Source organism: Sus scrofa, chromosome 3 (assembly GCF_000003025.6).
Source record: "Sus scrofa isolate TJ Tabasco breed Duroc chromosome 3, Sscrofa11.1, whole genome shotgun sequence".
In the NCBI taxonomy this organism is placed as follows: Eukaryota; Metazoa; Chordata; class Mammalia; order Artiodactyla; family Suidae; genus Sus; species Sus scrofa.
The window spans coordinates 9,066,115-9,084,727 of record NC_010445.4 but is presented as its reverse complement, the minus strand read 5'-3'; the positions used below and the strand labels follow the sequence as shown (position 1 = coordinate 9,084,727).

Here is an 18,613-nt window from a genome sequence, read left to right as displayed (position 1 = left end):
TCAGCATCGTCTTGGACTCAAATCAATCAGTTCAGTGCTTGGATGCACTAACTAAGCCACTTCGCCCTGGGCCTGCCTTTGCCCGTATGGAGACCTAGAGGATTCATTTCCTGTCCTGGCCAGGACTCCAGCGCTCTCTCTTGCTCTCTCGCTCTCTCACTCTCCCCCCGCCCCCGCCTCACACACACACACACACACACACACACACACACACACGAAACATCCCCTAGTTGAGTTAAACTTACCATCTCCCAATGACTTTGTGGCAAACCTCCTCTATGACACCAAGGCAACATGAGAGCTAGCTTCTAAAACACCAGAGACCAGCCCACATTAGCAACTGTCGGAAGGAGCAAGTTGAGAGTCCAGCTGACCTTTCCCTTGTGTTGGGACAACTTTGGGTGGGATTTCCCGAGACCTGAAAGGCTCTAGGTATATTAGAGTAACGAACATTTAATCAGGAACAAAAGTCCCAGGTTCAGTTCGTTCTTTCTTTCTTTCTTTCTTTCTTTCTTTCTTTCTTTCTTTCTTTCTTTCTTTCTTTCTTTTTTCCGGCTTTTTAGGGCCACACCCGCAACATATGGGAGTTTCCAGGCTAGGGTTGAATTGCAGTTGCAGCTGCCAGCCTACACCACAGCCACAACAAGGCCAGATCTGAGCCACGTCTGCAACCTATACCACAGCTTACAGCAATGTGGAATCCTTAACTTACTGAGCAGGGCCAAGGGTCAAACCCGAATCCTCATGGATGCTAGGCAGGTTCTTAACCCTCTAACCTACAACAGGAACTCCCACAGGCATCTGTCTTGTTCATGGGCCATCACATGGCAGAAGAGATAAGGTTGCTCTCTGGCGTCTCTTACAAGGTCACTGATCCCATTTGTAAGGGCTCCACCCTCATAAGCTCATTACCTCCCAAAGGTCCCTAATACACCTATACCTTGAGGAACAGGTTTAAACACATGAATCGGAACGGGGAGGACACAAACAGTCTATAGCAACAAATAAACTGTGGGAATATAGCATAGCATGACTGAGAGCCTTTTTGAAAGTGCAGAATACCATTTCAGAGGTGAGGAAGACTGACGTGATTATGCGATGCTGATAAAGTGAAGGTGTCACCTCTGCTGCCAGCCAGTTGAACTCGCTGGAGGGATATCTACTGATGGAATGTGGCTTAAGGAACACTTTTTATTTTTGTTTTTTGGGTTTTTTTGTTTGTTTGTTTTTTAGACCCACACATGCAGCATATGGAAGTTCCCAGACTAGGTGTCAAATCAGAGCTACAGCTACCGGCAGCCTATGCAACAGCCACAGCCACACCAGATCCAAGCTGCATCTGCGACTTACACTGCAGCTCACAGCAACACCAGATCCTTAACCCACTGAGCAAGGTCAGGGATCGAACCACATCTTCATGGGTGCTAGACGGGTTCGTAACCCACTCAGCCACAACAGGAACTCCAGGAACACTTTTTAAATGAGTTCTAGTGATGAAGTAACAGTACTATATCCCATGCTGAGTGCTGACTCCTTTTACTGGTACTGGCAGAAATCATGCTTCCAGTGCAGAGTCAGTCAATAGCCTTTACAGACCCTAATGAAGTGCCAGGCACTGTGTTGGATAGCACAATGGGGAAAAAGTGACAACAACCCTCTACCCTCCAGAATCTCTCAATCTGTCCATAGCAGTGTTATCAGCCACCTTTCTAGGGGCTAATTTGGCAGTATTATTCAAAAACCTTGATGTGGTGCTGCTTCTTGACCCAACAATTCTGCTTAGGAATTTATGCTAAAGAAACATTAAAGGTATGGACAAAGATTTAACTCAAAATATGTTCACAAATTTCCAGTACCAGTAAGAATGGAGTAGCTTGTGTCAGACTAACTCCACTTCAGATAAAAATTTTAAAAAACTCTAGATAAAAAATTTTAAACTATCTGAAAGTGCTAGAGAGCAACAAAAAGCCAGCAGAAACTGGTGGGAAGGCAACCCCTCCAAAAAGGGAATAGTATTGAGTGAATTCTACATTATATGGCTTTTCTTCCAAGGGCACACACCAGTTCAGGCAGTACAGGGTGGCCAGAATTCAAATAAAAAACCACAGTTGTTTAGTCATAAGGCTGCCAGACGACCTGGAAACGTGAGGAAGAAATTTAATTAGGGAGGAACAATATAGAGCAGGGAGCCTCGAACTCTGTACAAACTACACTGAAATCCTTGGCTGATCCTTGAACTGTGCATATGTGGGGAGATTCCAATGAACTCAGCAGAAAACAAGTGGAAGACTACAAAAGCTGAGCAGATATATCAACTGCTGCCCAATAAAAGGAAGATGATTTACAGCTTGAGTCTCTCCAAGTTAGGGGGCTTAGTTACCATCTAACTAAGCTTGCCTTTGAAACCACAGAAAGGCTAGGCCTTAGGTGTAAAAGTTGTATCCCAGGTCTAAGAGGTCTACTTATGCACCCCAAAGAAATATAAAAACCAAGCCTCCACCAGATATAGTGATTCAACTGCTTGCTACAACAAAAATCAAGAAACCAACTCTTCCAAGAAACCAGAATCTCTACAATATATCATTCAAAGTATTCAGTACACAAGCAAAAGTCATTAGCATGGAAGGTAGGAAAGGAGAGAGGGAGGGAAGAAGAAAAAAGCAAATGCTACTCAAATTAAGAGAAAAGTGTTGATACAAATAAACCATAAGATGACCCGGATGTTCAAAATAGAAGACAAGGACTTGAATGCAGCTATTACATATAAATTCTTGGATAGAAAATAAATTATGGTCATAATGAGTGAACAGATGGAGAAGTCTTATCAAAGGAAATACAAACAAAACAAAAAACCACAAACATACACACACACACAGAGAAATTCTAGAACTGAAAAATACAAAATCTGAAATGAAATTTTCACTGGATGGCTTAACAGAAAATTGTAAAAGTCAGAAGGAAGAGTCAATGAACTTGAAGACTGATCAATAGAAGTTACCCAATCTGAAGAACAGAGAGAAGAACACAGAGCTTCAATGGCAACATCTCCAATCCAACATATGCACAAATGGAATTTTAAGAAGAGAGAAGAGAATAAGGCAGAAAAATATATTTGAAGAAATAATGGACACATTTTTCTGAATTTGGTCAAAAACATTGACTTATAGGTCCAAGATGCTCAAGACTTTAAAAATCCCACCTGTTGACATAGTCAAATGCTGAAAGGCAAGGATAAAGAAAAATCTTGAAAACAACCAGAGGAAAAAAGGAAACATTCTTAGTGTGGGGTGGAAACAGTATGAAGACAGCAGACTTCTCATCTGAAATAATGGATGCAAAAAGACATTAGAACAACCAAGCTGTTTAAATTACTGAAAGAAAGAAAAAAATCAATCCAAGACTACAAACTTAATGAAAATATTCAAAAATTAATGGAAAATGAAGTACTGGAGATAATGTGGAGAAATTGGAGCCTTCATATTTTGTTGGTAGATATGTAAAATGGTGCAGCCACTATGAAAACAGTTTTGCAGTCCCTCAGCAAGTTAAACAGAAAATTATCCTATGACTCAGAAATCCCAATCCTAAGAATATACCAAAAAGAATCGAAAACAGGTGTTTAAACAAAAACTTGTACGTGAACGTGCATGGCAGCACTAATCACAACAGCTGAAAGGTGGAAACAACCCAAATGTCCATCAACTGATGAATGAATAAACAAAAAGTAGTGTATCCATATAACAGAATATTATTCATTATTCAGATATATGCCACAACTTGGATGAAGCTTCAAAACATTATGATAAGTAAAAGAAGCCAGACACAAAGGCCACATAGTGTATGATTCCATTTATATGAAATATCCAGAATAGGCAAATCAGTAGAGACAGAAAGCAGATTTGTGGTTGCCAAGGGCTAAGGGAAGGAGAGAAGGAGGCATGACTACTTAATGGGTATGGGGTTTCCCTTTGGAGTGATAAAAAATTCTGGAACCAGATAGTGTAACAGTTGTAAAACATTGTGACTATATTTAATACAACTGAATTATACACTTTAAAATGGCTAAAGTGGTAAATTTTATGTTATCTTTACAATAGATAGATAGGTAGCTAGCTATCTAATAGATAGCTAGATAGAAGATAGACAGGCAGACTGACGTTAAGGCAAAACAGATACTAAAAATTTTTTTGCATTGAGAGAATTCACTGCAAGCAAATCTGCCTGTAAGAAGTGCTGAAAGAACTTGGAGCTGAGAAAAAAAGGATTCTAGATGAAGACTCAGAACTCCAGAAAGAAATAAAGATTACAGGAAATGAAAACTATGGGTAAAGAGAAGACTCTTTTTCCTTCTCTTCACTTCTTAAATAGTAATCTGACTGTTTAATGCAAAACATAAAATATTAAATTATAAAGTTTAAAACATATTCATAGTTAAAGCATACGACAATAGCACAAAGGATGGTGGGGGTAGATAAATGAAATTTAGTGTTAAAATTTTCTTTTATAGAGAATAGTTCCATATTTACTCTACGTTTACTGTGATTAGTTAAGGATACAGATTGGAATCCTTAGAAGGACTACTAAGATAGGACAGAGAAGGAAAATATGCAACTTCTGCTTCCAGTCATGATAGACTAAGTCATACTAAACTTGCCTGCCCGCCACAAAATTGGATAAAATTGGATAAAACTTAGGAAACAAGTGTTCACAAACATTGAACAATAAGTAACAATGGAGCAATGATTCCTAAGAAAAGGACAACAAACAATGTGATTCCTGGAAGCACCTTCTACACTGGAGCACATGATAGTGAACTAAGTAAAACCTGTCACGCTCTCTGAACTGAAGAGAAAGAGGGCTGAGGCAAAGTGGGTGGGTGGAATATCAGAGATAAGAGAATGATGGAAACAAATCATTCATGGGGTCAAAACTTGAACTGTGTAATTCTGGTGTGTGTAAAGTAAGTACATAATGAGTTGTATGTAAATTACACCTCAATAAAGTTGGTTTAAGATGTGTAAATAATTATTAAAATAAGAAATAGAAAACATGTATGGCCCTATGTAGATAAAAGAGAATGAATTTGCTATCAAAAGCTTCCCCACAAAGAAAACTACAGGTCCAGATGGTTTCACTGTGAATTCAAAGTTCAATTAAACATTTAAGGGAAAAAACGGAGTTCCCGTCGTGGTTCAGCAGTTAACGAACCCGACTAGCATCCACGAGGACGAAGGTTCAATCCCTGGCCTCGCTCAGTTGTCAAGGATTCAGCGTTGCCGTGAGCTGTGTTGTAGGTCACAGATGTGGCTCAGATCCTGCACTGCTGTGGCTCTGGCGTAGGCCGGCAGCCACTAGCTCCAATTGGACCCCTAGCCTGGGAACCTCCATATGCCACAGGTGTGGCCCTCAAAAAGACAAAAAGACATAAAAAAAAAAAAAGGAAAAAGCAATATGATCTTAAAAAAAATTTCTTTTTCAGAAGATAAAGGAGGTAAAATTTCCCAATACTTTTTATGAGAACAGAATAACCTTCATAACTAAAAACTGATAGACATTATAAGGAAAGAAAATTACAGATAAATGTCAAATACAGAAACATAAAAAGAATAACGTATCCAAATGAGGTTTATCCCAGTAATAATAAGGTTATTCCCAGGAACAAAAGGCTGGTTTAGTATTCCAAACCAATGCAACTTGCCACTTAACATAATAGAGGATAAAAATAGAATCACCTCAATACAGAGGCAGAAAAGGCACTTGATGACTCAGCATCTATTCCTGATGAATACTCTCAACAAACTTAGGAGACGGTCCTCATCTGATAAATGGCATATATAAAAAAATCTATTGCTAATCACATACTAATCACATAATTGCGAAATATTGAGAACTATCCCCCTATGATCAGAAACAAGGCCAGTATATCTCTTTTTACCATTTCTATTAGACATTTTACTAGAAAATCTAGCCAGTCCAGTAAGGCCAGAAAAATAAATAAAAGACAAAATATTTGAAAGGAAGAAATAAAAGTGTTTCTGTTCACAGAAGACAGGATAGTCCATGCAGAAAATCCAAACAAATCAATAAATAAGTAACTAGAATAAATGAATTTAGCATGGTTTTCAGACCCAAGGTCAGTATTTAAAAATATATTTCTATATACCAGCAGGAAAATAATTATCACATGAAAAATTTTAAAGCAATCCCATTTTAAAAGAAATACTTAGAAATACTTATAATAGGAGTCACCGTCTTGGTGCAGTGGTTAATGAATCCAACTAGGCACCATGAGGTTGCAGGTTCGATCCCTAGCCTTGCTCAGTGGGTTAAGGATCTGGCGTTGCCCTGAGCTGTGGTGTAGATCGCAGAGGCGGCTCGGATCCCATGTTGCTGTGGCTGTGGCGTAGGCCAGCAGCTACCAGCTCCGATTGGACCCCTAGCCTGGGAACCTCCATATGCCAAGGGAGCAGCCCTAGAAAAGGCAAAAAAAAAAAAGAAATACTTATAATAAAAGACAAGCAAGGCCTCTACTCTGAAAGCTATAAAATACTGCTGAGAAAAACTAAAGCCCTATATGAATGGAGAGCTATATACCATGTTCATAAATCAGAAGAGTCATTATAAGATGTCCATTCTCCCTAAATTGGTTTGCAAATTCATCACAATCCTAATCCCAATTCCAACAAACATTTTTTTCATAGACATTGATAAATGGATTGTAAAAATTTGTATGGAAATGCAGAAGAATAGAGTAGTCAAAACAGTCTTAAAAAAGAAGAAATTACAATTACATACCATTCCATTCCTACTAGAACAGCTAAAATTAAAAAGATTAGCACTACCAAAAGTTGGCAAGAATGTGAAGCAATTGGTACATACTTTGCCTGTGGGAGTATAGAATGTTAACACTTATTTGGAAAACAATTTTCCTGTTTCTTATAAAATTTAACAACTCAATTAAAAATAGGCAAAAGTCTCAAACAGACACTTCACAAAAGAAGATTTAAGAATCACTAGTAAGCACATCCGTTATGCATACAAAAAGATGCTCAACATCATAAGTCAACAAAGAGTAAATTAAAATCACAATAAGAGAGCATTTCATAGCCACCAGAATGGCTAAAGTTGAAGACTGACAACACCAAGTGTTGCCAAGGATCTGGGGGAGCTAGAACATACTTTGCTGGCAGGAGTGTAACATGGTAAAACCACTTCAGAAAACAGGTTGGCTCTTATAAAATTAAACATACACTGCAACCCTGCAATTCCACTCCTAGGGATTTACCCAAGAGAAATAAAAACATACATGTTGGAGTTCCCATCGTGGTGCAGTGGTTAACGAATCTGACTTGGAACCATGAGGTTGTGGGTTCGGTCCCGCCCTTGCTCAGTGGCTTAACGATCAGGCGTTGCCATGAGCTGTGGTGTAGGCTGCAGACGCAGCTCGGATCCTGTGTTGCTGCGGCTCTGGCGTAGGCCAGGGGCTACAGCTCCGATTCGACCCCTAGCCTGGGAACCTCCATATGCCGAGGGAGAGGCCCAAAGAAATAGCAAAAAAACAAAAAAATACATGTTGACAGAAAGACATATACAAGAATGTCCATAGACGCTTTGTTCAAAAAGGCAAAAACTAGAAGCAATCCCAACATCAATCCACAGGAGAATGGGTAAATAGAATTGTGGTTATTTATACAATGGAACAATACTCAGCCACAAAAATAAACTATTGATACACATGTCACAACATGAACAAATCTGAAAAACATGCCAAGTGAAAGTAAACATGCACGAACTAGTATATACTACATGGTTCCATTTACATGAAGTTCAAACATAGGGACAACTGATCTATGATGATAGAAATAAAACTGATCAATGATGATAGAAATCAGAACAGAAGTTGCTAAGAGGTGAGAACTTTCTGCAAGATGATGGAAAAATGTACGCATTTATCGAAACATCAAATCATACGTTTAAAAATGGGTGTACTCTGGTATGTGTAAATTTTACTTCAATTTAAAAAAATATATTTACAGCAATGTTTTAATAATTTAAAAAAATGGAAGCAACTTAAATACCTTCTAGTGGGGGGGGTTAGTTAAAAAAATGTGTACCCAAATTTCACAGCCACTGAAAACGATAGCAGAGAAAGCAACCTATTGATAAGGAGAGGTGTTCATGACCATTTATGTGAAAAAGAAAGTTACTAAACAGCGTGTAGAGTACAGTAGACATGTAAGCAGAGAAAAAGGTCTGGAGGCTTTTCACCAAAGTGAAAAAACTTTAGGCTACCTTGAGAGGGGTAATTGCGGATGTTTTCATTTTTTTTCTACCCTGAGCAAGTACTTGCTCTTTTTTTTTTTTTTTTAAGGGCTGCACTCACTGCATATGGAGGTTCCCAGGCTCAGGGATGAATCGGAGCTGTAGCCACCAGCCTACACCACAGCCATAGCAATGCCAGATCCTTAATCCACTGAGCAACGCCAGGGATCGAACCTGCATCCACATGGATGCTAGTCAGATTCGTTTCCGCTGAGCCACAATGGAAAGTCCCATACTTGCTTTTGTAATAAGAAAAAAATATTTCTAGATAGATATAAATACATACATACAGTTAATTCTCCTTATTCATGGAGTTATGGTCTATAAAGTCCTAGGGAACCCCGAATTTGCAAATACTGACCCATCGCTTCTAGGGGAAATACAGGGTTGGGGTCCCGCGAGTGTCTGGTCACATTTTCATCAAGTGATCAGCACCTCACTTTTGTTTTATGTGGGCTTCTACCTAAAGACATCTTTCTGAGTCTATACTGTAGATTCATTCACATTGGTCTCTCAGTCAATAGCACTATCACTCAGGCAAGAGCAAAGCTTACTTAATGAACACATGTATTTTCTCAGGAAGGCAACATCATAGCCATTTTGCACTTAAGAACGCTGGACAGCCCTATGCTTGGGGACATTTTAAACAAGGGTATCACACCACAAAGGCACAGAAGTGTGAAAAACACAGCACTTAGCAGATCCGACAGGGACTCTTATTTGCATGAGAGCTGAAGCCTGAGAGTCAGTTGCCTTGATGAACAGCCTCAGTTGGGAACATGGCTGTTGGGCAACACAAATTTTTTGTCACTCTGCACATATCTCTGAATGGCCACAAACGTGCTTTGAGTATTGGTTTGGGGGTTACAAATAAATTTTAGCAAGTAGGCAAATCCACAAATACAGAATTCTCAAAGAATTAGGATCGACTATATAGAGACGTTAACTAGGAAGGCAAGTATCCCGAAGCCTTGAGCCAGCACTCTTGGGGCGTCCAGGGAGGAAGTGGAGGGGGGCCTGGGAAGACCCAGCAGAGGGGCAAGCAGGCCCAGAGAGAGGTCCTCTGGGAGGCCAGAGCCACCTACCCGCAAGTAGCCCCAGCCCCAAGTCGTAAAAGCAGAAACCTGACAGCTTGGAAGGAAGGGCCGACGGCAAGGAAACAGCTCCTCCTGGGGAATCGCATCTGAACCAAAGCAAAACCACGGAGGAGGGCACCTCTGACCTGCCGGCTTTCCAGAGAGGCCAGAATGGGAACCAAGTGGGAATTCACGGTCTGGGCCCCTCCACAACCATCTCAGGAATGCTCCTGAAGTCACAGACGCCGCCTTGATTTCTGTCGCGATTGTTTCATATTTGGGAATGTAAAATCTTCACAAGGGCTTCCAGGAGCCTATCCCAACCTCAGCCCAGGGCCTCACACTCCCAGGAACTCCTCGGCCCTGCAGCATTCCCTGGACCCTTCTCGAGGCTCTTGGAAAGAGGCAAGCCTCACCCATGCCCTGAGGTGAAGGTGGGCGAGTCTGGAAATTTCCTCCACCAGGGAGGGTCTGGCAGAGCTCTGAGGCTGAGCACCTTGAGAGGTTCTGGCACCTCTTAATAATTAGCTCAGGAAGCCCAGCAGCACCTCTGGTGAGTAGCTCCATAATCCACAACCACGTGGTTTACCAGATAAGCGCTTTCTTCTGGGGGAGAGGTGCCAAGCTCCCAGGGGCAGGCACGTTTGGGGGCATTTGACAAGCTCACAGTCACCCCACTTCCTCTCCCTGGAAGGATGGCCCCTCCCTGCTTGAATCTATTCCCTATGGGCAGGACTTCCTAAGGACACGGATGGCCCCCGACACCCTTGGCCTGCTGCTGGCCAAATGCTGTGTTTTGTCCATTTGGTCTGCAAGAACCACCCCAAATGTGGACGTGGGGCAAAAGGGTGATGGCCCAACTGTTTAGTGTCAGGCTAGAGCACCATCTCATGACCCACCTAAGGGCCACTTGACATCCTGGGAAAAGGTGCCTTGGTTTATTTGTAATTTATGGATAACAGCCCAGGTTCTGCTAAGTTGGATGTTAACTTTTACAAACCTGATGAGATGGAAATGATTTCTGCTCAGTAGAGAGGACAACACAGAGGTTTTGTTCTTACTGTCCTGCAGGATCCAATGTAGTGATTTTATTCAGGTTCTTATTTCATACATATACCATTATATATATATATATGATAATTCCTACATTTTATTGCATTTCATACATATGAAGTAAATTTCACATTATGTCTGTATATATCCATCTATATGTCTACAGACATACACACACAGATCAGAAAAGGATTAACCTTATCCACAGAGAGGTCTGGCTTTGCACTTGGCACCCGGCAGGTATCTCTAAGCTCCTGAAACGTCCCTCCTGACTGATAAGAGGGTCTTTGTCTACCGGAGAGCCTAGGGCCGGATAGTCTATGCCAACAACGTGATTGGCCACACGATGCCAGCTCAACCACCAAGGCGCTTGAGACAGCTCAGCCGCACAGGAAGCCCCTGTGAATATGGTGGGACCGAGTCCCACCGAGAGCTCTGGTTGAAAGAGCAGCCTGAGAGCGGTCTTGGGGAGTCCCCGATCTGCACAGTCGTCAGTTTCTCTAATCCCCTTTGAATCAGCGTTGCCGTCTTGCTGGTTCCCTCAAGACGCAAGTTCAATAAAACATGCTATCTGTGTGAGAATTACAACCTACACATTTTGAGAGTTCGCCTTGTCTCATGGTTCCTTCAGTTCTCTAATAAAGAGACTATGAAGAGAGGAAAAACATACCTGCTCCAGCACTGCCCTGTTTCCCAGAGAGGGAGGAAGGGGGAGTGGGGGGTTCTGTTACCCTAGAGGAACCAGACAGCCCTGTGGGGGTGCACGGGGCTGGGGGGAGGCAGATGCTCACTTGATTGGCCATTGAAAAGTACTGGGTCATTTACTTTAAGGGTAAACCAGTCACGTCCCCTGAACACCCTGCCTCCCCTCCCCCGGGAGAATCCAGACAACAGCTCTGCTCTGCTGTGGTGGAGGCACCAGAGGTCCCCCGCAACAACCATGGTCCAAATCCTGGCTCTGAGGGCCTCTGACCTCAGTGAGGGACCTGGTGTGAGCCGTGGTCATGCCACACATAAAGCACAAGGCCCTGCTGCCCACACCTCCACCTGGGGGAGCCCTGTCTCCCCTCACGCCTCACGCCTCGGCTCCCTTCTGTTTCTCCCCAAAGAAAGGTCCAGAGAAGTCTTATGCCCCCTGAGGCTGCCCCCTTGCCCCCCAGAATCAGGCTCCTAAGTCAGTACAGACGCTACTGAACTCTTCCACGTCCCAGCCCCTTCCTTCGGCTTAGCTTTGGGCCACAGGCTCCCTGAAGCCTCGTCATCATCGTTACTCCTGCTCTTGCTGTTGTCAGACTATTATTTGTCATCCAATGACTTGTAGACAATTTACAATGAAAGCGTGTATATACCCACAGTGCTCATACTTTAAATATACATATAACTAAAATCAGGAAGTCGGGTAATACAAATAAAGATGAGCGAGGATAATTTGGTCAGAAAGTCAAGGTTGAGGAGAGCTCCTGTTTCCAATTACAAACTGACCTCTGAGTCTTCAGGATGACCGGCTCTTCCGGAGAACCAGGCGAGCTGCAAACCCCGTTCAGCAGGCAAGAGACAAGCAGGGGGTGGGGGGTGGGGGGGATTGGTTGGCCGGTCTCCATCTCTGACTCCCACCTGAGTACTGCAGTCTGGCCCCCTCAAGTTCCAGAGCCAGATGGGCCCCAGGCTCGGAAGGAAGGCCCTGGCCCTGGCTCTGGCTCTGGGTGGCCCCCCAACCTGCTACGGGCACCAGCCAGGCAGCAGGGCTGGGGCAGCGAGGCCAGGCCTTCCCTCTGCAGCTGCCCACCAGCACTGACTGCCTTATTCCACAACAGGCGTGGCTTCGAGGCTCACAGACCCTCATTTGCATTTGCTCAGAGCCCAAAGATCCGGCTCTGCTGGCAGACTCACCCTCGTCACAGTTGCTCCCGGTGAAGCCAGGGCAGCACTTCCACTCCAGCGCCGTCACCGTGCGGTAGGACACTCTGTACGTGGGTCTGATCAGAGTCCTGTAACTAACACAAGGGTGGCGTCAGGACAGTGTGGGCGGCCACCCCAGGTCCCAGTCCCGCAGACACCACCCAGCCCAGGGCTCCCGGAGCCCCCCAGGCAGTGAAGCCCGTCCTTCCAGTTCTGGGCCCACTGGCTATGGGGCCCAGGGCGGGTGACCAGCCCTCTCTGTGTCAGGTGCATTGCAAACTCTACTCAATATCTCATGACAACCTATAAGGGAAAAGCATCTGAAAAAGAATAGATATCTGATCACTTTTCTGTACACCTGAAAATAGCACACCATTTTAAATAAATTATCTTCAATTAAAAATATATACGTATGATTGATTTTCACAAGGGGCAAAAATTCAGCTTTATTATTCTATTACATGCATCTTTATAATGTCACTGCTTTTTTTTTTTCTTTTCTTTTTGCCCCAGGGGTGCCCAGCCATCCTGCAAGCACGTGGAGGAGGGCCAAGAGCACAAGATGCTGCCCCCGCGGCATATAGAAGTTCCTGAGCCAGGGATTGAATCCAAGCTGCAGCTGTGACCTAGGCCCCAGCTGCGGCAACGCTGGATCCTTTCACCCACTGTGCCAGGCCAGGGATCAAACCCGTGCCTCCACAGCAACCTGAGCCACTGCAGTCTGATCCTTAACACACTTTGCCACAGTGGGAACTCCTACAACTTCTCTGCACGATCAAGTCTGCACGACTTCCCCTTGAAAGCAAAACTGCATGCCTTCACAGAATTTGCATCTGCTGACATTGAGGAAACTTCATCATGAATGGGAAAATTATGAATTAATTGGTAGCAGCAGGCATGACGTTTTGCGATGCACTGTTGACAGGAAAACACATAAGTCACATTTTGAATTTCAGAAAGACGGCACTAAATCTGAAAAAGCCTGTTATGCTCATTTTTCTTTTTAAAAAAATCCTCTCACTCATGTTTCATAAACATTCCAGCACACAGGCTGCCCCCTGGAGCTTTGGGGGGTGCAGAGGGGGGCTGGCAGTGCGCAGCCAGGAACCTTCGAGAGAGGAGCCAGAAGTCGGCACTGAGAGGTGCCCCAGAGCTAACCCAGGCCTTTGGACCCTCAGGTCCATGGCAAGAAGCAGCTGGCACAGGCCCTGGAGTGGGGGTGGGGGTGGCAGAGGACCAGTGCAATTGTCACCACTCCTTACACCAAGGGGCCTGGCGGGTCACAGGTGCATTCGTGAGCCTGGATCGAAGGAGTCCAAATAGACTGCATAATAAACACACAAATACACACTCATGTGATTTATCACCCACATGTACACTCACACACACACACACACTCACACACTCACACACCCCGCCTCCTGCAGATCTCCCATTCAGAAACAGGCCCAGCTGGAAAAGGGAAGAGCTTTAATTTTGACTTAATATCTCAGTTTTAAAATTAATTCCTGAAAAACGATTGTGGCTCTGGCCGAGAGGGACCGGCAAAGCTATGGAATCCCTCCCATAACCAGCACCATGGGGTAGGCAGAGACCTGGGCTGTGGGCGCACAAGCTAAGAATGTGGAGCTCTGCCCCGATCCATGAGGTGAATCACACAAGTTACAAGTTACCCTCCCTGCGCCTTTCCTGGTCCGCATGCTGAGAACCAGGATGCCGGATGGGAGGCTCGCTGGGAGGGCGCATGGAGAGCAGAAAGGGCTGCACGGACGCGGGGTTTGCGAAACGCAGATTGGACCTCACTCCTCCTGCCCCGCACCTTCAGCCGTCCCCACCATGGTCAGGAGAAAGTCTGAGCCACTTGGCCACTTGGGCCAGCCCTTCTCCAGCTGACAGGCCACCCTCCAGCCTCCCCCCCACCCCGCCCCCGTGCCACATGCTGCCCCTGGGCTGAGCCTTCCAAAGGCACCAGGCATTCTCCAATTCGTGTCTTGCACGAGATGGTGATAAACTAATAAGAGATAGAGTAAGAGCTTCAGCTGGTACCCACCATGGATCAGGGACTTTTCTGAGTGTTTTACATTTGCTGATGCATAATAATTCTAACAAGTGGATACTATTACTCTTCCTAATTTACAGATGAGGAAACTGAGGCACCAAGAGCTTAAGTAACTTTTTCAAGGTCACACTGCCAGAAGGTGGTGGGTGAAACCAGATTCCAAACCCAGGCAGAACTGGCAGAACCTAGTAATACTAAGTTGTATTCGTGCAGGACAAGAGACGGTTGTTCCTCCCTGCATCTGTGCAGGTCCTCATCTCAGGCCCGTGAACCAGAGGGAGAGCTCACCCCCTAGGGAAGGTCTCTCTCTGCCCCTCATTCTGAGGACCACAGTCTGTCCCTCTCTGCCACCAGAAGCATCTGGTGACCTGCGAAGTCTGGGAGCAGAGCACGCCAGTAGGTGGCGCTCTTCGCCAGCCCAGCAAGCCAAGGCTCAGCCCCTCCAATCTCTCCGGAAAGCCCAGGGCAGGTGCAAGAGTTCATGGCCCCTCCCAATTACTTGGCCCTCCTGTATCCTTGAAGAACTCCTCGCCCTTCCACTGGGGGCCAGTCTGCAAACCCAGTGATCCTTCCAAAATGCAGATCCGGTTTTGTGACTGCCCTCTCTCAAAACCTTCCCTGGTTTCCAGAGACTAAGGACCACACTCTTTAGGTCGACAGGTAAGCCCCGCCTACCTTTCTCCCCTCCCCTCCTTAGACCACTACCAGCCAAAGCTCCTCCCACCATAGCACACCCAGCTGCTCTTCCTGCCTCTGGGCCTTTGCACGTGCAGGCTCAAACCCCCATGAGCCTTCAGGGGGTGACTTAAACGTGCCCTTCTCTGTGAAGCATCCCCAGCCCTGGCCAGAGTTGACAGGCTCCCTTTGTGAGCACCCAACACCCTGTACAGAGCTTGATTTTACATGTGGGGTGCCTGCCATGAGCCAGGCACTGGAAACACAAGAATGGTGGAGGCGATACAGGCTCTGCTCTGCCAGAGCTGGTAGCACCAATCCTGCATCACACACGTAAATCTGTGCCTATGAGTGATGGTGGGTGTATGAAGGAAAGCACTGAGTCCACGTCTCACGTCGTAAGGGGCTTGTTTTCTTTTTTTTTATTATTAAAATATAATTTACATGCAGTAAAACACAGCCGGTCCTCCACTTACAATGACTCGGCTTACATTTTGATTTCACAATGGTGCAAAAGTGATACACATTCGGTAGAAAGTGTCCTTCAGAGTTTGAATTTTGATCGTTTCCCCAGACTAGCAATAGGGGATACTCTCTGGTGATGCTGGGCAGCTCCCAGTCAGCCCCGCGACCACAAGGGTGAACAACCCCTACAGGGTACTATATTTTGCTCGGATTTTTCAGATATTTCAGAGGGATGTAGACATCCCATCATGTCTACAGAATGCCCATCTGTATCTCCTGCTTCTAATGAGAAGAGGAAGGCCTCTCCTCTTAAGATGAAACTCAAGATAACCGCCCAGCAAGAAGGCGGTAAGCCAGTAACAGCCACTGCATATGAGTCAGGACTCTGGCAATCGACCATCTCAAAGGACAAGACGCAAATGAGTGATGCAGTGAAATCAGCAGCATTGCTTCAATTCACCGTCATGACGAGAAGAGCTGGGCAGATTGGTGACATGGAAAAATTACTTGTCACATGAATGGAAGACCAGATACAGATGTTCATACCACTCAGATACTGAAACCCAGGCTAAAGCAAGAAGCCTTTCAATCCACTAAAAAGTGTGTCGATGATTCTACGGATAATGCAGATGTTTGTACCAGTCATGGCTGGTTCCAGTGCTTTAAAGGGCAACATAATTTTCAAAATGTGAAAGAACGTCCATAGTGAGGCAGCAAGTGCTGATACCAAAGGTGCCAAAGCTTTCCAGGAAGAGCTGCATAGGATAATTCTGGATGAGAAATATTTGCCAGAAGAAATACTGAGTGTCGATAAAATGAGCTTGTTCTGGAAGTGTATGCCGGAGCGTACACACATTCATCAAGAGTCCAAGACAATGCCAGGATTCAAGGCATTCAGAGACCATGTAATGCTGCTTTGGGGTGGAAAGGCTGCAGGGTTCAAATTAAAGCCTTTCTTAATCTACCGCTCCAGAGAACCCTAGAGCATTCAAGAATGTGAGCAAGCATTCACTTCCTGTTTGTTATCGCCATAACAAGAACGCCTGGATGACATTAACATTGTTTGAAGCTTTTGAACTCTCTTATTCCACAGGCGCAAGAACACTGTAGGCAAAACAACATCCCATTCAAGATTCTGCTGATCTTAGACAACTTTCCGAGGCAACCACAGCATATCAGAGACATGCATCCTGCTGTCAAGGTTGTGTGTGTTTGCCACTGAATACAACCGCACTCATTCAAGCCATGGACCAAGGAACCACAGTTACGTTCAAAGCATACCCTTTATACGAAATGTTCGTGCAGGCTGTTGAAGCAACAGGCTCTGGCTAAATGCTCTGAGAGTTTTGGAAAGGTTTTCACGTGCTAAATGCTATTCGGAGCACCACTCCAGCATGGAAAGAAGTCACACGGCAATGCATGGACAGCATCTGGAAAAAAGTTTTGAAGACACATGTGAACGCATTCAAAGACTTTAAGATTCTGCTGTGGATGAAACAGTCACAAGATATCAGCTTGGGAAATAGCTAGAATTGGACATCAAGGAAGAAGATATTTGTGAGCTTATCAGTATTGAGGTTGAAGAATTTTCCAATGAGGAGCTGATCGAACTGAAGGAAGAAAGAAGGAAAGAAGTTGAGGCAGAGAAAGAAGTGCTACCCAAGGCACCAAGAAAGTTCACAACATAGAAACTGGCAGAGGTGTTTGCTGCTATCAGCGTAGTGTAAGGATGTTAGAAGAAATGGATGTCAATTGTGAGAGGCTCACAGGAGCTGACCGCCAGATACAGGATATTCTTACTTGCTCTACAAAAATATATAATGGGAGTTCCTGTCATGGCTCAGTGGTTAACCAACCCAACCAGGAACCCTAAGGTTTCGGGTTCGATCCCTGGCCTCGCTCAGTGGGTTAAGGATCTGGCATTGCCATGAGCTGTGGTGTAGGTCGCAGACGCGGCTCGGATCTGGCGTTGCTGTGGCTGTGGCATAGGCCAGCAGCAACAGCTCCAACTAGACCCCTAGCCTGGGAACCTCCATATGCCGCAGGTGCAGCCCTAGAAAAGACCAAAAAAAAAAAAAAGAGAGAAAGACATATATAATGGACAAGAGGAAACAAACGTTACAGTCCAAACTTGATATCTTCCCGAAGAACCACGCCTGCTAAACCATCAACCATTCTGATGCTCCGTGCCTTCTCCCAGCTATGCTTGAGCTTCATCCGAAGAGAGAGAAGGTGATGACCCAGAAGCTGTAGCATCCCCATCATCCAGCGGTGATGGTTAGTTCCATGCTTCAAACCTTCTTCAGGCCGACTGTGTGCGCTAATGGTGAGGAACCTTCTATTCTGTTTATCACTTTCAGTATGGTCCTCAGTAAGTACATGAGATGGTCAACACTTTACTATAAAACAGGCTTCAGTAGATGATTTTGCCCAATGTAGGCGAATGTAAAGTGTTCTTAGCATGTTTAAGGTAGGTCAGGCTAAGCTACCACGTTTAGCAGGTTGGTGTGTTAAATGCATTTTCAACTTAAGGTATTTTCAATTTGCAATGGGTTTATCAGGTTGTATCCCCATCAGAAGTTGAAAAAGATCTGTACATAAATCGAGTGTTGGAGTTCCCATCTTGGCTTAGTGGTTAACGAATCTGACTAGGAACCATGAGGTTGCGGGTTCGATCCCTGACTTTGCTCAGTGGGTTGAGGATCCAGCATTGCCGTGAGCTGTGGTGTAGGCTGCAGATGCGCCTCGGATCCCATGTTGCTGTGGCTATGGTGTAGGCCAGCAGCTACAACTCCAATTCGACCCCTAGCCTGGGAACCTCCATATGCTGCTGATGTGGGCCTAGAAAAAGACAGAAAAAAGAAAAAAAAAAAAAAGACAAAAAATAAATCGAGTGTTTAGCTCAATGAACTGTGAAACTGAATTCTTACAACATTCCCATTGCTCCCAAGATCCTTTTGTGCTAAGTCAGTTACCCAGCCCCCAGACATAACATTTCTTCTGACTTATCTCACCAGAGATGGGTTTTGCCTGTTCCAAAATTTCATATAAATGGAATCTTATA

The 18,613-nt window shown here is 44.7% G+C and overlaps 1 protein-coding gene across 1 annotated transcript in view; it reads right to left on the bottom strand.

Moving 5' to 3' along the window:
- COL26A1 (collagen type XXVI alpha 1 chain) overlaps positions 1–18,613 on the bottom strand; it is a 160,949-nt gene that overhangs the window by 79,347 nt on the left and 62,989 nt on the right. The window contains 1 exon segment of the mRNA XM_021086264.1: positions 12,342–12,445. Within this exon segment, the coding sequence (XP_020941923.1) occupies positions 12,342–12,445 (104 nt within the window).